General features: G+C 57.6%; 2 protein-coding genes across 3 annotated transcripts; one reads left to right on the plus strand and one right to left on the minus strand.

Moving 5' to 3' along the window:
- The first annotated feature begins 1282 nt into the window (after positions 1-1282).
- DYNLT4 (dynein light chain Tctex-type 4) lies at positions 1283-6387 on the plus strand. Of its 2 annotated transcripts, none has more exons than XM_073358284.1 (2): positions 1283-1343; positions 5535-6387. In XM_073358284.1, exons 1-2 carry the CDS (start codon positions 1297-1299, stop codon positions 6277-6279), a joined length of 792 nt encoding a protein of 263 aa, XP_073214385.1. In that variant the 5' UTR covers positions 1283-1296; the 3' UTR covers positions 6280-6387. The 2 variants fall into 2 exon arrangements, with proteins under 2 accessions (XP_073214385.1, XP_073214386.1); XM_073358285.2 differs by lacking the exon at positions 1283-1343 and adding an exon at positions 2864-2994.
- Positions 6388-9667: 3280 nt separating this feature from the next.
- PLK3 (polo like kinase 3) lies at positions 9668-21231 on the minus strand. The gene is made up of 15 exons (XM_073357921.2): positions 20915-21231; positions 19379-19486; positions 19135-19251; positions 18037-18166; positions 17843-17930; positions 17202-17297; positions 16087-16285; positions 15422-15548; positions 14784-14893; positions 14505-14622; positions 13783-13866; positions 13134-13296; positions 12347-12476; positions 11923-12033; positions 9668-11287 (listed from the first exon to the last, which is right to left on the minus strand). The coding sequence occupies exons 1-15, from the start codon at positions 21116-21118 to the stop codon at positions 11093-11095; spliced, it is 1980 nt and encodes a 659-aa protein (XP_073214022.1). The 5' UTR covers positions 21119-21231; the 3' UTR covers positions 9668-11092.
- Between the last annotated feature and the right edge of the window lie 286 nt (positions 21232-21517).

Consider the following 21517-nt stretch of genomic DNA (forward strand, 5'->3'; position numbering starts at 1 on the left):
CCTGCAAGGCCGTTCACTCCTCTCCTCACTAGTTTAGTGCATTGAACAACTAAATCATCACCAGTGCATGCTAGGATGGAAGCATGAAGGCTATCAATTTTCATGCTTCAGGGCAGAAGATAATCACCAGCAAGGTGAATCATGACATGAGAGACGGCCCTGTCTTTCTTCAACCCGTCCAGCTCTGACCCGTGTTGAAGACAGGACAGCGGGCTGGATGGAGTATTCGTCTGTTCTGCAACTGCAGGAAGCAGAACGCTTGACTGAATCAACTGTGCCAGGGCAGGAGCTCCTGCCGCATGGTCCTGGATTTGCCCTCACGCAGCGGCTGTGAAGGGCCTATTGGCCACATGGCGAAATGTAAGACGCCCTGACTGAGGCTGCCGCTATTCAAGAGGAACCACTTGTGTTCTGGGCTAGTGTAAACAGCACCTAGCGCAGTGGGGTTCTGGTCTGTGACAAGAGCCCCTACGTGCTAGGGGGATAGAAATTATAAATAATAATTAAAGGGACACACTTTGCTTAAAAGCACACCTCGGTAATATGTGTCCTTCTCTGGGTCACAAACAACACTTCAGATTATTAAAGAGGAAAGAATTTTAGAAACCCATTGAGCTTTTCTCTAGTTCTGCTGTTTGGTCACTCTGCGTGTCTCTTTTTTTGGCCAATAAAAGAGAATGAAATCCTGGTCACTACTGTCAGGGTTCTGGAAGGGCACTGTTGGGTTGCAAACACTTCTGAGAGCAGTTATACGGTTAAAAATAACTACTCTGCTCGGATTTTTCTTTTAACTAATAGAAACATTTCTACAGGCCTTTAGGTTTTGTACGAAGTTTGTTTGTACAAAGTCTAAATCAGAGGGCAAAGCGGAGGTGACAGCTTCCCTCTCAAATGCTGGTCGGGATCCAGCTACCTAGATACAGGCCACAAAACAATCATACGCCATAAAAGTTGGTTCTTTTAGCGTTTACACATGCAGTCACACACGCAAGTGTTCAGGGCAGTTTGTTTACACACTCAATGCCACAGGGATGGGGGAGAGCTAAGTAGCTAGATTAGGTAGCTAGACAGCTATAGATTTTGTGTTGGAGTTTATCACTTTCTTAAATATCTCCCCAAAGAGAGAACATGTGTGTTCGGCAGAATGCAGAGGAGAGCTCCTGGGACCGGGCAGCGAAGAGTTAAAGCTATTCTGCCTGATGGCCAAAGGATTTCAGTGTCACATAGCAACACCTAATGTTTCACTACAAAATAAACACAATGCCTTTCATTTTTGGGCAGAGTCCCTACTACACAATGTCCCGGCCCCTCCTGGAAAGTCACACAGGAGCTGAGGGGGAAAGGTAGGTCTGGCGGTGAAGGCCATGGCTCCAGTTCAGGAGCGTACTGGTGGGACGAGAGGAGGGGGCTGAGACTGGACTGAGTGGGTGGGAGCAGTGGCATGGATGTGACCAGGTAGATGGGTGGATGTGACCAGGCAGGTTGGAGGAGGCCAGGAGCATGCAGCATTGGAGAGGAACAAGGTCAGGGGATGCAGTGAGGGAGGGCAGGGGGGCAGCAGGACAAGGCAGCGTGGAGATTCGAAGGGCAGTGTGATCAAGCGGGAAGGATGTGTGGGGTGATGTCTGGGAGGGTCCATGGCACTAGTCCTGGCAAGCTCTGTAAACCAGGCCGGGCAATTCTGAATTGGAGTCTGACGGAGGCTGGGGTGAGAGAGTCCAGGTCCTCAGAGTCAGAGATCAGTGGGGCTGCGGCATCCCGAAGCCTCTGAAGTGCAGAGAGTGGAGATAGAGGAGACCATGGAAGGTGCTGTGATAGCCAGGGCAGGACGTGATGAAGAGAGGAATACGGCTCTGATTAGAAGCAGGGTCGAGGCAAGGATCCATTCCTGAGAGGGGTAGGGGACAGGGGACTTAGAGACCAGGGACAAGATCTACCAAAAGTGAGCCCTGGTTTTGGGTGCCTGGCTTGAGAGCCCCTTAAAGCCGAATTTCCAGAAGGGTCAGGAAATCAAGGCCTTTGTATCCACTCGCCCCTTCTGACACTGTTGGCCAAAGCAACGAGGGAGGAAAGAGGCATCTGGGGTGAAGTGGGACTCCCAGGTTCCTGCCCTCCACTAGGGCTGGTCAAGGAGAGCGGCCAGGGACATGCCAGCACTAGTGAATATTTATGTCTATGGCAGAGAGGTGAGGGAACATCTTGATGGGGGGGCGGGGGCAGGGCCAAAGTGGTGAGTGAGGAGGGGGCCTGTAACAACACCCCAGAGTGCTGGGAAGAGATGGTGGGACTTCCTTGGCTGCCATCCCCTGACACGTGACGTGGGTTGGGGTACAAGACAGCGGTACCCCCGGCACATGGCAAGGGCTGGTATTGGCTCCCTCCGGGAGCTGCTGCCCCTTTAAAAAGAAAAAATTGCAAATAAACCCTCAACTCAGCCCCAACCGAGGCCCCAATCCTGCCATTAGATCTCCGCGGGTCAGGTCTAGCCCCGGGGGTGCCACGTGGGCGCAGGGGGGTGCCTGCGGGGATCTGATCCCAGGAGTCAGGGCTGGAGGTCTGGGTAGGTGACCCGTCGGCCCCTGCCGGAGGAGGGGATAGGGCAGCCTGGTCTTGCCTTCTAGCAAGCAAACCCTGCTACTCAAAACGCCACGAAATTCAGAAGAGGGAAAGAAGAAGAAAAAAACCAGGGCTTCACAGAACTTGTACAGGCAACAGAGTCACGGACCTGAGCCTGCCCAGCCCTGCCCCCACCCTTTTGAAGGCTCTTGCATTGAACTGTCACATCAAAGAGGCCAATGATTTACTGCGGGGGGGTGGGGGGTATTAAGCCAGCAGGCAGGGAGCTCCAGGGGAGCACACAGCAAGCCAGTGCAAGCGCTGGTGAGATAACCGCCATTCGCTCTCTTCCCTGCGATATCTCCACTCCCAGATCCGGGGGGCGGTGACCCTGCCAGCAATCCCGCAGCCCCCCATCGGAGCGGGTGGCACTGCCAGGTGAGATCGCGCCCGAGGCTTGCCTGCTGAAGTGACACCACAAATTCCTTTCGCCCCACTCCAGCCCACTGCATTTGGGCTGTTTCCAAGGGAAGGATCAATTATTAATTGCAGGCTCGTTTATTTTCTAGTCATTGCATGGAAAAAGCAAATGAGAGTGAAGCTCAGAAATAATATTGCCCTGGCTTCCCCTGTCCCTCTCCTGCATGCACAGGGATCCTCGTTTCCGTGAAGACACCCCAGTGCAGATGGGATGCGGGCAACAAGGTGCCCTGCGACTGTATTTGTTCCCACGGCATTGCTTATAGTACATCGGACCCTTGCGGGCCTGTGAACACCCACCCACCGACCCTCAATGCACAAGGGATGTGAGCTGGCACCTGTTGGATTCCACAGTAAAGCTCCCACTGAATTCACTGGCAGAGGATCAGGGACTGGGAGATCCCGCCTAGGTGTTGGCGGAGGCTGGGTCCCAGCCTACGTCCACACTCAGCGCTGGGGGTGTGACACCCAGCTCAAGTAGACGCGCTCATGCGAGCTCGGTGAGAGCCAGCAGGCTAAGATCAATAGGAAGCTGCGGCAGGATGGGCAGTGGTGAGCCGTGGGAGGGGCTAGCCGCCCCAAGTACAAACTCACTGACACCCCATGGATAGCTCTAGGACAGCTAGCACGAGTATGTCGACTGGGGCTGGGAATCACACCGCCAGCTCCAGTGTAGACGTGGCCTGCTGTGGTGTACTCACCTGCTCACACTCCCCAAGAACCAGGCGCACTGCAAGGCTGGATTCTCTGCCATTATACCCAGGGCATTTGCAACTGACTCAAAGAGCAGGGAGATGCCTACCCCTTGGCAAGATGAAGCAGGGGCTCTTTGGTGGCCACATATTCTCTCAGTGGTGCCCCCAGAAACAAGGAGGCTCTTTGCATGGGCCAGCTGGACAAAGCACTAGAGAACGTGTGTGCATTGACCCAGAGGAAGGTGCTGAGGGGTCACGTCCATCCTGGCTCCTGTCTGTCTCTGGCTGGAATTTGTTTCCTATTAGTCCATTTAAAGGGGGTAAAACCCTGAGCGTGCCCATCTCTGCTTGACATCCCAGGTCAGTAACAGTGAATGGCACTGAAAACCAGGGGAGACATGTTAACATCAACCCCATACTCGCAAGGGGGTGATGGGTGAATTTCAGTGAAGTTCTTAGGTGTGGTCCAGCTCAGCCCCCAGAGGATCCGATCCTTAGTCCGACTCTCTCCTGACACCCGGCGTAGGGGTGAGAGACTTCCTGTATCCAGCGAGGCTGGAAACAGCCCAGAAAGTCAACCTCCTTCCTTGGCACTTCTGCTTCTTGACTCTGGGCACAAGTTGGGAAGTGCAGCAGTAGCCGTGACCATGAAACGCCAGGGGCAAGTTAGCCAGACTCCCTCACCGCTCCCAGTAAAGGAGAGTGAACTTTGGGTCAGGGCTTGTTCCATCCAACCCAGTTTTCCGGCTTCCATTTCACAGGTTCCCAACCGCAAAGGCACCAGATACCATGGTGATGGGCCTGAGGAGACTAAAATAGGAAATCTCATATCAAAGCCAAGGGAGCTGGTGCTCCGTTTAAAATGCTCTAGTCACATGCAACAGGACCATCCTCCAGGCCTTGTTTACATCCCTTTGATTGAGTAATTGTCCTTTCTTGGAGGTCCTTGTCTTTGCTGCCCTTGGCACAGCTGCTCCTTACACATCTCGCAAAGTGAAAGGGGTTCGGCTCGTGGCCATCCGCCCCCCGAGCGGCCTGTCAAACAGACCAGCCGCTGGGAGCTCTCACACCAGCTCCTCTTGCCTGGGTCTCTGCGGAGACGTCTGGCTCCCCATGGAATGCAGGGACTTGGGGGCAGAGTAAATACTAGTGAACCAGAATAGAAACAGCCTTGAGATAACAAGCTAAAGCTACAGCCGCGGGGGAGTTCAGAGCGGGGTTAGGGACAGGCAGAGTCTGGCTAGACACAAAAGGGGGAGTGTGAGGAAGCAGCAGGAAGGAGTTGGAAGATGCCTGATGTGTCTGTGAATTAACTCAGACCTTCCTGGCTTTTGTGGGCGTTATCCCCAGAGCGCCACCACAGCCCAATGGGAGAGCGATTCCCAGGGACCTCACTTAGCGGAGGCCAGGGCACTTTGCAGGAGGCAGCTCCGGCGCTGGGGTTCCTGCGCTATGCGGGTTGGAAGCAGGAGCCGCTCGCTCAGGCTCGCTGATGGTCCCAGACACTTTGCTAAGAGCATCCAGGGCTGTGGGGAACATGCCTCGAGGTCTCGCTGCACCAGGGAGATGGCCCCTTGTTCCAATGGTTGTCAGTACCAGGTCCCCGTCCTCATTTGGTGGTGGAAGCTCCTTGAGCATAGCAGGACAAGTCCATTTCCAGCACCGCTATGGGAAGGCTTTAGTCGCCATAACCCTGAGCAGGCTGAGCCCAGGCATCCTGCCTGCCAGCGCCCAGGCAGGCCATGAGCTGGGTGGGTGGTGGAAGCGGAGTAACTTGCCAGCACTGCTCTTCTCTTTGCCCAGACCCAGGTGTCACCCCGGGGGCATGGCAGGCAAGCCGCTAGCACTGTTCCAGGAGGCTCTGGCCCAGTTCAACCAGGCAGTAGTGTCAGAGAACCCGGAGGCTGCACGCCTGAGGGCGGGCTTGCTGTCCACCCGCCGCAGCTCTCACTCAGTGGACAACCCGCCCAGGCCCCTGATGCGGCTGAAGAGCATAGAGGAGGGGAAGCCGCCCTCCCTGCACTCGCGGAGGAGCTCCATCATGAGCATCGCCAACGCCCCCTTCACCAGCCGAAGAAACTCTGTCTCCATGGCAATGGGAGGGAGGCGCCTCTCCATCGGCCCCTGGATGCACAGCGGGCGGGTGAGCTTCTCGGGGCTCCCCCTCTTCCAGCCCATCCGGGAGACGCAGTATGAGAACACCTACAAGACCCAGCCAGACGAAGGCTGTAAGTTTGACCCCTGCCGGGCCCAGCGGGCTCTGGAGTCCACCCTCACCAGTTACCTGGGGGATGCCAAGTACAACCCGGTGACGAGCGGGCAGCTGGCCCAGAGCCTGTCTGAGCTCATCCGCAGCCGCCTAAAGGACCTCACCCCGCCCCGCTACAAGCTGGTCTGTAACGTCTTCCTGGGCCAGCAGGGCCAACAGAGCCTGCAGGTGGCCAGCCGCTGCCTCTGGGACCCGGAGAACGACAGCATGGCCTCCGCCACCTTCGTCAACGCCTCCCTCTTTGCCGTGGCCACGGTGCACGGGCTGTACTTCGAGTAGCGCCTGGGCCAGCTCCTGCCAGGATCCGAGTGCCACACTCGGCCACCGACGGCACGGCAGGAGAGACCCAGCCAGAAATAAAGAGAAGCCCGCCCTGACCTCCGGGGCTTCTGTTAACTCACAACCAGTAATTTCTTAACCAGATGTGGGGCTGGCCGGCGGCATGGGGAAGCCTGGCCTTTGTGCTTTGCTGCCGTGGGGGCCTGGGTCAGGAGAGAATGGGCTGTTCCCCGGGTTCCACTCACTGTCGGGGGGTTGCGATGGGGACTGCCGTACCAGCTAAAGGCCCCAGCTGAGCTCGGGGCCCCGCTGTGCCAGGCGCTGCACGACCCAGAGGGCGAGCTCAGTGTGTGCACTGACAGGGCAGGCAAAGGGGAGGCGTGGGGGCGTTCTGCCCCTTTTGCAGAGAGGAAAGCTCAGATTGTTAAGCCTGCCTACAAGGTTTCGACGTCTGGCAATCTCGGCCTAAAGGACTTTCCCCAGGGCACACAGGGAGGCTGTAACAGAGCTGGGACTTGAAGCCACAACGCCCGCATCCCCTGCTGGCCTGAATCGTGGCCTGTCCTGCTGGGAAAGCGAGGGAGGAGAGCAAGCTCGGGCCCCTCTGAGCACAGAGCTCTGGCTGGTCTGAGCAAGTCCCTGGAACCCTCCCAGCCCCGGCTTTCTGGCTACTCCCGTGGTAGGAGAGGCTGCTGCTGAGCCCTGAGGACAGGGGCGCATTGGAGGCCCCCCAGCTGGTCCAGCCTGCCCTGAGCCACAAGGGACTGGTCTGAGCCAGTGGTCCCAACTCATGTTCCTTGGGCCAGAGGGTGACTAGCCCCTAAGGGCAGGCCAAGGACCAGCACAACCCAGAAGGAAGGGTGCTCACAGGCAGACATCAACACCCTCCCACCCAAGCCCAGGCCTTAGGAGCCTTCCAAAGGGCTTGAGTGGCAAGGTATTGAGCGCCACCCTGTCCCCACGCCTCCCTGCGAGACACGGCAGGACACAGGGCACCAGAGAGGTGAGGAGCTTTGCTCCACGACCCAGCAGGTCTGAGCTCACCAGGAGCCCTGCCTCCAACTCCCACAGCCGGAGCACAGGGGCCCGGCTCCTCCTTCGCCATGTCAGGGCCACAGCAGGGCCCTGCAGCTCCGTCGTCACTTGCCCCCATTGGCAGTAGCCCCCACGGGGGCCCAGACAGAGAGAGTAGCTGTCACAGCCAGCAGCCTCCCACCCACAGAACAGCCCCTTTGTTGGGACGCTGACAATGCCAGCTCAGTCTGCGCGGGCGCCCACCCAGGAGGCGGCAGGTGCAGCTCTCGCCGGCAGTACTAGTGGGGTCTGCAGGAGCCAGCTCCGGCAAGGAAGCAACAGGAAGGGGGCGAGAGGTGGCTAAGAAAAGGAGAATTCTGGGGGTGCTGACGGCAGCTGCTAGAAATGACTGGAAAGCTGCAGCCTGGGGAGAAAGGATGGGCTGGTACTTGGGGAGCGGGGCCAGAGGGAGCTGGGTTCTCAGCCTAGTTCAGCCCCACCTTTGAAGGCTCTCAAAGCCCCAGCTCCTGGAGGCACGGGGTTATGGGGGCGTCGCTACTTCCCATTCGAAAAGGCAGAGGTAGTTCCTGGCCCTCGAGAGCATGGAGAGAAGCACCAAGACAGGAGCTGAGGGGAGCCCCTGGCTCAGCTGGCAGAAGGCCAGGTTCAGGTCTGAAATCTCAGGATGTGAAGCCAATCTCAGGGTTTTTGAATGTACATGGTTGGTGATCTGCTCTCAGCTGGTAGCACCCCAGCTCCCCATCCACGCAATGGGGCTAGTTCTTCCCTGCCTTGCGGGGTGAAGCTGTTAACCAACAGCTGGTGCTCATGTTTTAGTGGTGAGGAGCCCCTTGCTAGCCAGCTGCCCAAAGCTCACTGCCCTGCAAGCACCAGGCAAAGGAAACTGCACCTTGGGGGGCTTTTTACTTCCCTGGGGGGAGCATCTAGCACCTCCTGGAGTCAGCCCTTCAGCCACACCCTAGGGAGGAAGCCCAGCAGCTGAGGGATTTAATGCAAGGCCAGCTGTTCAGGCCTCTTGTGTTCAGAGCTCAGAGCCTAGGAGTGGAGGCTCAGCGGGGTCTCTCTGCTCTGCAGCCCAGCACAGGATTAAAGGACTGCACATTCTTGGCTCCTCTCCCAGCTGCTTTCACAAAGGGCAACCCCAGTCCCAGGGGCCCCATTGTGTGCTACCAGCCCTATTTGAGTCATGGAGGGGGCTGGCTGGACCTCCCGCTCCTCCCTAGAGCTGCAGAAGCCAGCCTGTTGAGCTCTCAGCAGTGTCACAGCCTAGCTCCTCCATCAAGGCAGAGCTCAGGCTGACAAGCAGCACCCGCTGCCCTGCCAAAGCACCAAGCACCCTTTCGGCTCACGAGGCGGCCCCCCCTCGCCCCATCTACACCAGGCCCGTGTCATCCAGCTCATCTCGCTGCTGCGGATTGAGAGTGTTCTGAAAACAAAGCAGCTCGTAAGGGCAGAGAACACCGATCCAACCCTCTGACCCAGCAGACCAGATCCGAGACAATCTTCCCCAGCCCCTGCTTTGGAGAGTGCTTTAAGGGCCGCTCCTCAGCAGGCAATAGCTGAGAAGCCTCCTGACCAGATCTCCCTCCAACCCCCTTTTGTACCTGGCCTTAGCCCCGTAGGGGACACTAGCGCTGTTAAGGACCCCTTGTTCAGCAGCCAAGCAGTGTTTTGGATAGCCAGGGACTGATGTTGCTCCAGCAGGTTGGAGGGACAGGATTTGAGCTTTACTTGGTCACGATTAAAGCAAGATGGGCCTAAAACCAGTTTCTCATCTCTGCCAGCCCCTTGCGGCATGGAGTTGATGGCAGGGTCGAAGATGAGCAGCGATCCATCCCGCACAGGTGAGAGCAAGGCAGAGCGTGTAAGAAAGCATTGAGAATAAGCACTGGGATGGCCCTGATTTTAGGGTGCTGTCTCTCCAGCACCCCTTACTCACCCCCCTGCCGACATGGGAGCACTAACCCTACCCCAGGCTCTGAGGACCCCCAGCACTCAGACAAGCCGAGTACGATGCAGATGTAGGAGCATGTACAGATCAGCTGCTAAACAGCGCACTGGGGTGCTGCCCCTCTGCAATAATACACCCCTGCACCCATCTTTGTGAGGGGCAGCCTGAGGGCTGCTTCCTAGGAGAGTCAATTGCTCAAGAGCCAGGAGCAGTAGCCCTAGGCCCTGGAGGATACATGGGAGTCATTTGCATAGGGCAGGTTAATGTCCCCAGTGCACAGGGAATGCCCATACAGGCAGGCAACCATTGTTGAGCCAGGGGCTGCAGCGAGAGACATGGCACTGCCCCAGCAAGGGCCCAGCTCCCCAAGAAGGTACAGAGAAGGGTGGCAGCAGGCCCATGTGTTTTATAAAAGGAACACTTTTATTAGTGAGCAAGGCACAGAGCAAACAGGGCCCTGCACAGACAGGAGACCACGGAAGGGGTGAAATAAATACTTCAATATAAATACAAATACATAAATAATTTCATCAGGCCAAAAAACCTGCATTTGGAAACCAGAAAAAAATCAACTCTGTTTAGGTCCCAGCTGGCCGAGGGCTCATCGGGTCCCTTTTTAAAGCATTTCGAGTCTGTACCGTGGCAATTCACATTCCCTGGCGCAAGCTGCAAGACAAGCAGGGGATGTGCCCGCACCAAGCCTCAGCACGAGAGGGACCCTGCCCCCTCTTTAGTGTAACAATTCTGCAGTTCTCCTGTTCCCCACCCAGGGCCGGAATAGGGGCCAGCCTGGGCTGACACAAAGGCTCTGCCTTAGAGCTCTTGGCCTTGGCAACACCATACCTCCTCCCTCAGAGATGGTATCCTTATTCTCATCCCCTCCTGACACAGCGATTGGGCTCCTGCTGTAGAGATATTTTCAAGTTCAATAAAGTATTTCCTGGTGTGTCTGTGCCTAGGCTGGTCTGCCCCACAGCAGGCTCTCCCACCCCTGCTGAGTGGCCCTGGCCCCCATCCAGCTCTCAGGCCTCTAGGCAAGATGCTCGTGTTAGCTAAGATCCCACCCCCAGGGCCAGAGAGTGACATGGAGACACCCCCCTCTGCAGAAGAGAGTTCCTGGGGGTAGCAGCTCAGCATAAAGTCAGCAGCGCTGCCAGAGGAGCTAAAAGCAGCTTCCCCTTCACCCCAGCCACCCACAGACTGGGCAGGTTTCACTAGGAGCCTTCCCCATGTGGGCCAGACAGGGTGGGAGCAGGGAGGTTCTAACCAAGCCCAGATGGAGCATGGTTCTCAGCTCCTCCCTGCCCCAGCTCAGAGGCCAGGACACTGACCTGGACAGACATTGGGCTCTTAACATTTAGGCATTTAGACACTGGACAAAGATTTTTCTCCCCCTTAAAAATCAGGTTTGTTCCTTCTCTCCTCAGCTTGCTTGGCATGGGAGGAGAAGGAACAGCTGTTCCCTGGAGATTCCCCTACCCAACCACGTGCACGACTTAAGCTGTGTAAAGATTACACAGGAGTAAACTTGACGTGTAACTTCACCCCACACACCTCCCCGTCTCCTCCATGGATTGAAGCAGTCAGCTGACAAACGCCAGGGCAAGGATTTCAGTATCAACAGCCATCAGCCATCAGGAGATGAAGGATGCTGAGGCCAGCTGCTGCTAAGTCAAAATATCCAGATGCCCTTATCTAAGTTCCTTCAGCCTGGTCATATTTAGCTGGGTAGGAAAGTTCTGGTGGGCAGCCAGAGCTGTCACTCATTCCATTGACATGACAGGGGAAGGCTTTCGAATCCAAGGAGGCTTCTCCCAAGGCTCCAGCCTAGGCATTGGCCCTCTCCTGGAGGAGCTTGAGGACATACTTGAGCCGAAACTGGAGCTCTGGAGAGCAGCCCAGCTCCCTGATGCTGCTCGTCTTGTACGTGTAGGAGCTGCGGTCTTTGGTGACGTAGGTCAGGAGACAGGAATGGTCTGGCTTGCTGAGGATCACCTTGGTGTGATCGTTGTAGAAGTTCACCTAGGAGAGCCATGTTACAGAGGAGTTACTTCTCCAGCCTCGGGCTGGGTGTGTCTCATAGTTCCCAGGCTGATGCTTTGGGCCTCAGCCAGCCCCTTCTCCCTGACCTGTGATGGAGCTTTGGCCACGGTCAGGAGGGCAGCCCCCGTGCCATGGCTAGGCCAAGCAGAAGGGGAGCCTCAGGGCTAACAAAAGCTGGGAGGGACACATGCGGCTAAGGGTCCCATGCTGGGAAGCCACAGGTTGGCTACTCAGCCAAGGAACCTCCTTCCCCTTGCAAAGGTTTCCAATCAAGAGGTTAGATGAGCAAGAGACCAAGTGAGGAGGTTGCTCTGCCCCTGTTGTCTCCCCCTAGGAGCCCCAGAGCTCTGGGGGAAGACTAAGAAATCCCCTGTAACTAGAACTGGTTCCTAAGCCCTGGTGTGAAAACTCCAGCCCTGAAACAGATTATCTGGGAGAAGTGGAGAAGCACTGAAAGCAGCTGCTCCCTGCAGGTGAGGGAAGCAGCCATCTACAGAGGGGTGGGGGCTAGCTCTGTAGAGCCAGCCTTGGGAAACCTACGCAGAGGTCTAGGGACTGGCAAGCCGGGCAGATGCCATCTTCCCCCCTCCATCCCCAGGGCCCCACACACATACCTGGAGCGTTCCGTTGCTGAAGAGCATCAACAAGGCCTGATCAGTTTTCACCCACTGCAAGAGCAGCAGTGCAGGATGCTCAGTCTCATCTGTGCTGGGCAGGTCTCCCCCCTAGGAGAAGCATCCGCATTAGCCACCGATTCCTGCCCGAGCAGCAGCCTCAAGGACAAAACCCAGCAAGCATCTCAGCTACCCACTGGTTCACAGGCTTCTACTGCTGCGAGACTAGACAGCGCCTGGGCCAGGCACAAGCCACCAGCTGAGCTCCCCAGAGTGCATTCCCTGAGGAGCACACCTGGCTGTTCCCCCCGGTATTTATGCCACACGCCTGCTGAGCCACAGGCTCCCCCTTCAGCAAGTGAGCTTGCTCTGCCAGGAGACCACCCCACAGCACTGGCTTCTGGACAGCCAGAAGGCCACTCACCTTCATGAGATGCTGCTCCATGTAGGAGGCAAAGTACCGCAGGACGCTCGTCTGGCTCTGCAGCTGCTCTGGGATGGCCGACATGGGAAAGGCGAAGTGTTTGCTATTTGTCAGGTTGTAATGGACCATCCTGGAAAGGGGAGGAGACCAGGTGAGCTTCCATCTCCAGCAGCAAGTCCCTGCACTGCCAGGAGTGCAATGCGCATGGGCTCCACCATCAGGTTCCAGACCGTGGGGAGCCTAGGTCACCCGCAGCTGGATGGGGGGTTCTAGTGTAAGCGGCAGAACCTGCTCAGAGCCAACAATAGTCTGAGGGTCTCGTCTTGTGACTGAGGTGTAACCATAGGACATGGGCCCTGCTGAGGAGAGGAGCTGGCAGCCTCGTTAGAGTCTGATCTTAGACCTGGGGAGAAGGGCATTGGCTTCCCTCGCCCAGCCCAAGGCTTGGAGTCTAGGAACAGGGCTTGTACCCCTGGGACCTGAACACACTCCTTGGAGTTCACCGCCTTCGGCGTGTACAGTTACTGCCTCCCGGTCCCCATTGGCCTGTAGCCATGCTAGTCTTTGCTCGGCCCAGCCCCTGGGGAGGGGAACACTGCTGTTCTGCAGGGAAGCCCTCACAGAGTCCCCCCAACCCCACACCTTCTCCTCCCCTTCTTGCTTTGAGTTCTAAGTGCCACGCAGCTGCCCAGAGGCCAACACAGGAAGAAAGCCAGGAGACCCCACTTCCCCCTGTCCCCCCACACACAGAGCAGAGACATCCAGGTGGCCCATGGCCTCCACTTACTTCCGATCGGCTGACAGAGCCATGTGCGTCCCGTCGTTGAAGAGGACCCCGATGCGGTGGTTGGACAGCTGGTAGCCAAAGCCGTATTTGTTGGAGTAGTCCACCCACTTGCTCACCCAGGCAAAGTGCTCATGGCAAGCCAGAGAGGCAGGGTTCCGCTCGGCTGGTGGGGGCAAGAAGGGACTGTGAGCAGGGCGACACCCAGGATGTGCCTCATGGAGGATGCTAACAAGCACTGGGTGGCCTGCACCTCTGCTGGCCCCAGCAGGCAGATTGGGAGGCAGCCAGGTCTCCAGAGGTCCAGCCCTCTGCTCCAGCCACATTACCCACCCCAGCCAGCTTCCTCCCTAAGCCTATTCAATACCACTGGAAGTAGCCAGTTCCCTACAGGAGGCACCAGTCTCCATTCAGAGCATCTTACAGATGCTGGAGTCCCACAAGTGCCACCGGGCAGCCATGGGGACACATCCCCCTCCCCACCTTCGGTTTCACACTCCGGGACCATGGAAGTCTTTTCTGACCAAGCCAACAGCAGCCTCGAGGAGAAGCTGCTACACCTGGCCCTCCTGTGTTGTCCCCCTCCATCCCCCTGCTAACCCTGTGTGTGATGCAACTTGAGAATCGGCAAGAGCCCGAGAATCCACGTTACCTGGAGGCATGGAGGACAGGCAGCTCTTCAGGAGTCCGATGGCAGATTCAGTGACCGCAGAGGCCGTAATGCACTCTTCAAACACTGCAGGGGAAGAAAGATCCGTCAGCCATACTGGAGGCAGAGAGCTGCTGATCAGCTCAGAAATTGCAAGACAGGTAGCCTGATCAGCTGCTGCCGAGGAGCATGCTGTGTCTGACGCCAAAGAAGATTCCAAGACACAAGTCGATGTTCCCTCCCCACAAGGCAAGGGCAGGGATTTTGTGGAGCTGCCATGAAGAGCTACTGTTCTTTTTGAATTCACAGCTCTGAGGTCACTGGGGAATAGAGGGATTCAAATTTAGACCCCCGTCTTCACAACAGGAAACCACATCAGCCAGAACCAGGGAGTCACAAGCATGGGAGGAAGAGATCTGGGGTCTACAGTAACTGGTCATTCAAACCCTCACCCTCAGCTGGGTACAAAGAATGGTCTCTAGACATGGTCCTCTCCTTGCTGGGAAGTGTGATGTCAGCACCAACCCCCGTGGGGCGGCTGGGGATCTCACAGGGTTTCCAGTGCCCCTCCCCCAGCCCAGTGCAACACTTCGCTAGCAGCTCCTTGGCCTCCCTGCCACTCCCACCCGGCAGGCCAGGGACAGAGCTGCAAGGCACTCGAGAATCTCAGGGCAGGACGGCTCTACATACAGGAGCTGCTCAAAGCAGGCTTCCGCCTCACTCACCTTCACAGCTGCTGGCTGCTGTCCCCCTAATGGACCTGGAGACGGACCTCCGTGAACCCTCTTCTGCCAGCGTCTCCACGGGGCTGCAGCTGGTGCTCTGACATGTCAAGGGGATCACCTGGAGAGAGGTTGTGCATATTGACACTGTCCCACCTGGGGCTCCGTTCCAGGAGCAGCCCCACCTCATCCCTGCTCCCCGGCCAGGATACTGACACTCAGGGAAGAGGATCCTCGCCCAAGGAGCCAGCAAGGCTCCCCTTTCCCAGCCTTCAATCTTACCTCATTCCCTTCCACAGTTTTGTAGCTCATCTGCCTGCAGATGGAGGTCTTCATGAGGCCAACCACCAACTTGGAGATGTCCTCCTTCTCTTCAGAGGGGCCCTTCTTAACTAGAAGGAAGAAGGAGACGTTTAGTGGGCAGACCCAGCAGATGGTCAGGGAGGCCAGCAGAGTTGGTGGGTCAGAGGATCGATATTTAGAGTCCTTCCACTGGCCCCAGCCGAGAGCAGAAGCAGTTTGAGATCTTGTTTACATTCTCCCACCCCCTGATTCTGTTCCAGTTTTGCACTTCACTCAGCTTGGCCAGCGAAACCAGGCTGGGCAGTTTCAGTCAGTTTCATTTCCTGGTTCTCATGCACCCAGTGAACTTGCTAAGTTGCAAGGAAACATTTCCATCCCAAGGGAGAGGGATTGGAATGGCATTTCAGCTCCAAGCATGTTCTGCAGAACCTAGGCAATGAGGACTCGCCTGCTTGGAGCAGTGCTCTGTGCAACAGAGCGTCAGAATCAAAGCTTCCGGGGAAGATCAGACAGAGCTCTAGAGGTCAGGCGTGCCATCCTCCATCAGGTTTAACTGGCTTCATGCTACCTGCTGGCCATCAACAAAAGCCAAGACAGACACGAGGGAGAGAACTTACTTTTGGGTTTCTTTTTCCCAAACAGCGTCTTGGTGACTTTTGCAAACAGACTCTTTGCCGGGTTGGGGGGACTCAGCTCTGGCATCATCACACAGCTGCTGGGGGGGAGCTTATCAGGTGTGTAACCCTGGGGAGAGAGCAAGCGTGTCATTGTCTGGTTTACCTTCCTCCACGGACCACACGTCACACAGCAAGACAGACAACAGCTGCCCTTGGTTTGTTGGCGGTGGCCACTTTCTCTCCTCTGACAGCCAGTGGCGGCTCACATTTCCTGGGAGCTGCCTTGAAAGGGCTACACTTGAGAATCGGCCTCCCTGAGACGCAGCCTCCGCTCACGTGTAACAGCCACATGGCCCCGGAGTGCAGATGCAGCTCAAATGTATACAAGGGTATTTAGGAGGCACGCTAAGGCTAAAGACCCAGTGATGTTAATGGCCAATAAGCCAGGCTCAGGGAGAGCGGCCACTTGCAGGTTGGGGTCTCCAGCAGTCTGGTGTCCTTTGCAGCCTGCAGGGGCACTGGGTCATGGGAGGAGTGCAGTGTACTGAGACAGACACCCTGGGAGGTTTGCCACCCGAGCAGAGATCAGGCCCACCCTGCTTTCATTCTCCTCAGACCGGTCCAGGGGTGGGGGGGCGTTCGCTGCCTGCAGGAGAGCCACTCACTTTGGTGAAGAATTCATGGTCCAGGATCCCCTCCAGCGTGAGGCGGTCACGCGGGTTGCGTTTCAAGATGCCTGTGATCAGCTGCTTTGCTGGCGTGGAGAGGAAGGCTGGAAGGGTGTATTCCACCTGCTTGATACACCTGTACGTCTCCTTGAGGTCTGAGGTCTCAAAGGGAGGGTTCCCACACAACAAGGTATACCTGGAAAGAGGTGATGGGAGTGAGGGCTGGGCACACGTTCCCTGTCCACCTGAGCAAACCCTGGCCTGACTCACCCCCAGCCAAGCAATTACAAGGCACGTAAGTTATTCACAGGCTGACGAGAGGTTGCACCTGGCTCTAAGTGCCACCTATAACAAGCCTCTGAGCAACCACCATCCTCTAAGTAGCGAGAGGCTGCAGTCACATCCGGAATGCGCCTCCCTGCAATCGTTTACAGCATGAGATAAGGAAGCCTTGGGAACCAGGAATGTCAGTTGAGCCACTTCTATATTTAGCAGGGGTGGAGCTAAACTCTGCCCCAGTCCCACCCCTGGCGGCTGAGCTCACCGCTGTGTGAGCCCACCTTCCGCCTCCATCTGTCCAGGCCTGAGTGAATGGAAAGTTCAACAGGAAGCCTGTGGCTTACCAGGGCAAACAGCCACACGAGCGATGTTTACAATTCACACTGTGGGGAGCGATAGCCGCCCATATTAATAGATTGGTGACCACCTCTTGTGTCTGACATTTTCCATTGTTTTGAAAGCACTCTGCAGAGCAGTGTCGTCTGTCTCATTGGGCTCACTGGATGACACCAAGCGCCAGCCATTTACAAGCACAGCGGGGTTCCCCCCTTAACTGCCAGCCCTGCAGGTGCCCCAGGATCAGTCCAGCTGGGCTTTGCTTCCAATCCAGGAGCAGTAATAAAATCTCTGCAAGCTAAGCTTGGCCCTCAGCAAGGCCCATTGCTTTTAGTGGCATCTGACTGGTACACGTGCAAACCAGAGACCAGCTCACTCATCTGTGCTGGGGAGCGGATCTGGCTGATTTCCCAGGAAGCTGCCCAGGACAGTGTCATTCTTCCAGTCTCTTTTCCCACCAGCCCTGCCCTGCTTTGTAACAAGAGCTGGGAACTTACACGACACAGCCCAGAGACCACACGTCTGACTCCGGCCCGTGACCCTGCCGGTGGAGCACTTCAGGAGCGAGGTAGTTGGGGGTGCCGCATATTGTCCTATGGGGAGAGAGCAGAGCAGAGCATAGTCAGTGGCGCAGTAACAAACCAGAGCACAAGTCTTCCTCCATGCAGCTCCCTGGCCAACGGGGTAGACGCACGAGCCCTGGACTCCAGCATGTATATTCTGCATCCAGAGCACCAGGACTCCAGCACCCCTGTTCTCCAGGGAATGCACCAAGCACCCTGCCCCCATCCCTTCACAATCCAATTTAACACCTTCCCTAGATTAGAACCCCCCACGATCCCTCCCCCTGCATCTACAGACCAGCTCTCCCCCCACTACTGACCCAGCACCAAGCTCCCTCCAGCCTCTGATCCCCACACAGCTGCCCTCACCGCCTGAGTGTGGGGCCGGGACAAGGAGGCACCTTCTTCCCTGTGCATTCCCCTCCCCCCGGCCAGGCAGGGCCAGCAGTTGATTACAGCAAGGTAAGAGATGGGAGGGCGGTGGTGGATTTCCCAGGCAGGGTATGGGGCTGAGGGGAAGAATGAAGTATCAGGGTGCAGGCAAGCAGGAAAGCCTGGCACATTAGGAGTCTTACTTTTTCTTCTGGTCCATAGACTCGCGCCGGGCGGCGAGGCCAAAGTCTCCAACTTTCAGCTCCATGTTGTCATTGACAAAAACGTTGCCTACAACAGAAGGGAGGTGTTAGGACACCAGCGCAGGGATGGATGCTACCCAGGGGTCTGCTCCCCACCCTGCCCCCCGAACAGGCGCTCAGGTCATGGTACACACCCAGTTTGAGGTCCCGGTGAAGGATGCCTTTGAGATGGAGGTACTTCAAGGCGGATATGATCTGTTTGAGGTAATACCGCACCTCCGGCTCCAGCAGCGTCTGCCGGGCTTTCCAGATGTGCGCCAGGGACTGGAAGAGGAAAAGCAAAGCAGTTAGCGAAAACCTCCTTAGTCAGGGACGTGCCTCACCAGAGGCCTGAGACACTAGTGCGAGCTGTGGTTTGCAGCATGCAGACCCCTGATCTTAATCTGGCAAGCCCCGCCCTGACCAGGGGAGCTGGCTCTGGTACCAGGAAAAACAGGGGCTCGATTCCCATGTGTGAGCGGCTCTGGTTTGTTCTCTGGCCCACGTTATATCGGCAGTCAGACTAGATCACCCTAGCCATTTCTTCCGGCCTCAGGCTCTAGAACTAAGAGGTGCAGCCTGCTCCTGGAGCAGGATATTTGGTCAGGCCAAAGGACTCGAAATACCACTTCTGGTGAAGCCGTGGCTGTGAGCCACTCATTTTACACAGGGGCTGTTCTGAGAAGTTGCCAGCGTGACTGGCTGGCGAAAGTCTGAATTGGTCCAGGCAGGCCCAAAGATGCCACCTTAGCAGCTTTGGGTCACTGAAGGATTTTGGGTCAGCCCCACTGCTATTTACAAGGGAGTGAACTGCTGGCAAGAGAGCCAGACTAGAACGGCCCAAGCAATGTGTAGGATCTAGGAACAGCCCCACCAAGAGAAGCCCGGTCACAGGGTTAGTGTGGTTACGCAAGACCAGCACGTGGTGTTTAGCTAACCCGGTTACCCGGCCAATGACACACAATGAGGCAAGGACTGGAAAATGAAAGGGGCACATCTGACAAGCAGCTGAGTGTGAATTCAAGCATCCGTTAGAAAACGAGATCTGCATCCGTGCATAAGCGGTGAGTGACGAGGGGCCTGCGGGGACTTGGGAACGAAAACACAGCTACGGCCTTGCCTACACTAGGCAAATCGGGTGTGTTTGCTGCACGGTCCCCCCTTAACACGACTGACACCTCGAATCCATGCACCAGCGCTCCCAACAGCACCACACCAGCCCATGGGCCATATGGGGCAAGCCCACCACTTACTTTCCTGCTGCAGTGTTCCAGGAAGATATAGATGTTCTCCGAATCATCAAAGTGATGCGAGAACTTGACAATGTGTTTGTGATGCAGGTCTCTGTGCAGCTCGATCTCATTCATAATCTGAAAAGGAGGAAGGAGCCCATCAATTAGCAGCCCCATCACTATGCAAAGACCTTGCTCAGGGCAAGCTTGAAATCTCTCTGCTCTCCCGCAGGGCTGAGCACTCAGCCATCACTTCCACACATACCTTCTCCCGTTGGTGTGGTTTAGCCACTCGGCTGTGAGGAATAACTTTCACCGCATAGGTTTTGTTGCTGTTGACGTCAGTCATTTCATAGCATCTTGCAAATCCTCCCTGCAAAGGAAGAGGCAGTCATTACCCATGGGTCACCATTTTCCATTCCTCCCCCTGCTCTTGGAAGTCAGAGCATTCAACACATGTCAGTGACTCACTTATTCACAAGTCCACCTGCTCAGGATCGAACAATTGCCATTTGACTTCCTGGAGGTTTCCCTGGAACACATGGGCTTTGAAGAAAACCAAAATATCTGGTTTCCTGTCATGCTAGAAGCCCCATTATTAAAATCTGGAGTGACAGCCCTGAGTCAGGCCACTTTCTAAAATCAGTTCCTGTAAGTCTGTATCATGCCCAGCCTCCCACCACACCACTATTGAGTCTTCTCCCCAAGAGCAACTGGAAAGTCCTGCACACGGGAGGGAAGCGAGAACAGGCCAAGATTTTGGACCACGGGGGGAGAGAGAACCGTACAGGCAGGTTTTTCTGCCATGATGCAAGGCGCACAGCCACAGAATCGCGCCCTGCGCCTTGCCCTAGGTGGAGCAATGCTCTGAAGGGTAAGGAGAAGGCGAGCGGCTCTTTCATGGGGGATCAGCCTCTGCCCTATAGCCCCAGCAGCCAATGGGGCCAACCATGAGGCCCCGGCCCGGAGTGAACAAAGAACTCAGCCCTGTTCAGTACTTCCCCCTCCCTCCGGCTGGGAGGTCGCTGGCAGGGCTCTGAAACCGAGGTGCTAAGAGGAGGTTGCTGAAGGCAGCAGGTCACCAGAAGCCTCCGATTGCTCCCTCCAGAGCGAAAGCCGCTTTTCGGGGGCGTGGGACGGGGGTGTCGCTAAAGATAACGAGTTATCGAGGCACAAGGGGGAGAGTATCGAGTCGCCTCCCTCCACTGCGGCGACCACAGGCAGCGGAGGCTGGGCGTGCCGCAGCCAAACACCTGCTCCGGGGGCAGCTCCTGCCGGAGCGATGAAACCGGAGGCTGTCTCAGAAGGAGAACCGGGCCCCGCAGGGGCTCCCCGGGGGCGGGGGGAGAGAGGGCAGGCCCCGGGGAGATTTGCTGGATCGCACCCCAGAGCAAGTCCCTAAAGCTCCCAGCGGAGCCGGGGGGGAGCCCGGGGCACTTCCGAGCGGACTCCGAGTCTGCCGCTGCCCAGTGCCGGGGATGGGGGAGGGAAGGAAGGGGCGACGCACCAGCTCACAGCCGCATCACCCCCCCGCAGGGCTGCGCCCCCCGAGCACGCAGATACCGGAGCCAGGCTGCCCACGGAGGGACCCACCCACCCCCAGGGGCCGGCAGCCCGCAAGCAGCTCCTACCTGCGCGGGGCGGGATCGGAGAGCAGCGCCCCAGCCAGGCCTCGGGGGTCCAAAGAGCCTTCTGCCCCCACGGGCGCCGCCCCGGCCCCAGGGCCCCCGACCCGGCAGGCCGCCCCCCGGGACCCCCTCCGCGCACGCCCCGCGCCGAGCGCCCCCGGGACAGGCGGTACCTTGCCCAGCAGGCGTCCCTTGCAGTAAAGCCTGCCCTTGAGCGGGTCGGCGATCAGCCGGGTGGGCTCGGCCGCTCGGGGCTCGGCCCGGGCCGGGCTCGGCTCGGGCGGGGCGGCCCCGGCAGCGGGGCCAGGCTTGTACGGATCCGAGCCCACGAGGCTGCAGCGGACGGGGTGACGCCGCGCGTGGCAGGCGAGCTCCATGGGGGGCGCCGGCCGCTCCGCTCCGCGCCGCTCCAGCCCCTCACACGTGGCGAGCCGCCCTGGAACCTCCACACCCGGGAGCCGCGGCCGCCAGGGAACCCCGGAGCCTTTAAGCCACGCAGGGGCCCGACGTCACCCCCGGAGCCCCGCCCTCCGCCTGGGGGCGGGGCGAGCTCTTAAAGGGACCGCGGCGCCAGCAGACGGGGGCCGGGGGCAGCGGCGGGCTCGCCTGGGGCTCGCCTCGGGCCGCGGTTCCGTCGGCGCCCGACCGAGCGAATTAGTAACGGGACAGCGGCCGCGCCCGCTAGATCTGGGCGGGACGTTTGGGTGGCCGTCGGCTGCGCTGCCCCCCGGGCTGAAACCAGGGCCGCCCGCCCCCGGGTTGCTGCGCTGTTCGCA

The sequence above is a fragment of the Lepidochelys kempii genome, chromosome 8, assembly GCF_965140285.1.
Source record: "Lepidochelys kempii isolate rLepKem1 chromosome 8, rLepKem1.hap1, whole genome shotgun sequence".
NCBI lineage: Eukaryota > Metazoa > Chordata > Testudines > Cheloniidae > Lepidochelys > Lepidochelys kempii.

Excerpts from the sequence above, each read along its gene's own strand:
- PLK3 (XM_073357921.2), bottom strand. The coding sequence starts at position 21,118 with ATGGAGCTCGCCTGCCACGCGCGGCGTCACCCCGTCCGCTGCAGCCTC. Across the intron at positions 17,931-18,036 it reads TCACCGGGACCTCAAACTGG|GCAACGTTTTTGTCAATGAC; the intron begins GTGTGTACCATG and ends CTTCTGTTGTAG. Across the intron at positions 14,894-15,421 it reads TGGGAAAAAGAAACCCAAAA|TTAAGAAGGGCCCCTCTGAA; the intron begins GTAAGTTCTCTC and ends TCTTCCTTCTAG.
- DYNLT4 (XM_073358284.1), top strand. The coding sequence starts at position 1,297 with ATGTCCCGGCCCCTCCTGGAAAGTCACACAGGAGCTGAGGGGGAAAG. Across the intron at positions 1,344-5,534 it reads ACAGGAGCTGAGGGGGAAAG|ACCCAGGTGTCACCCCGGGG; the intron begins GTAGGTCTGGCG and ends CTCTTTGCCCAG.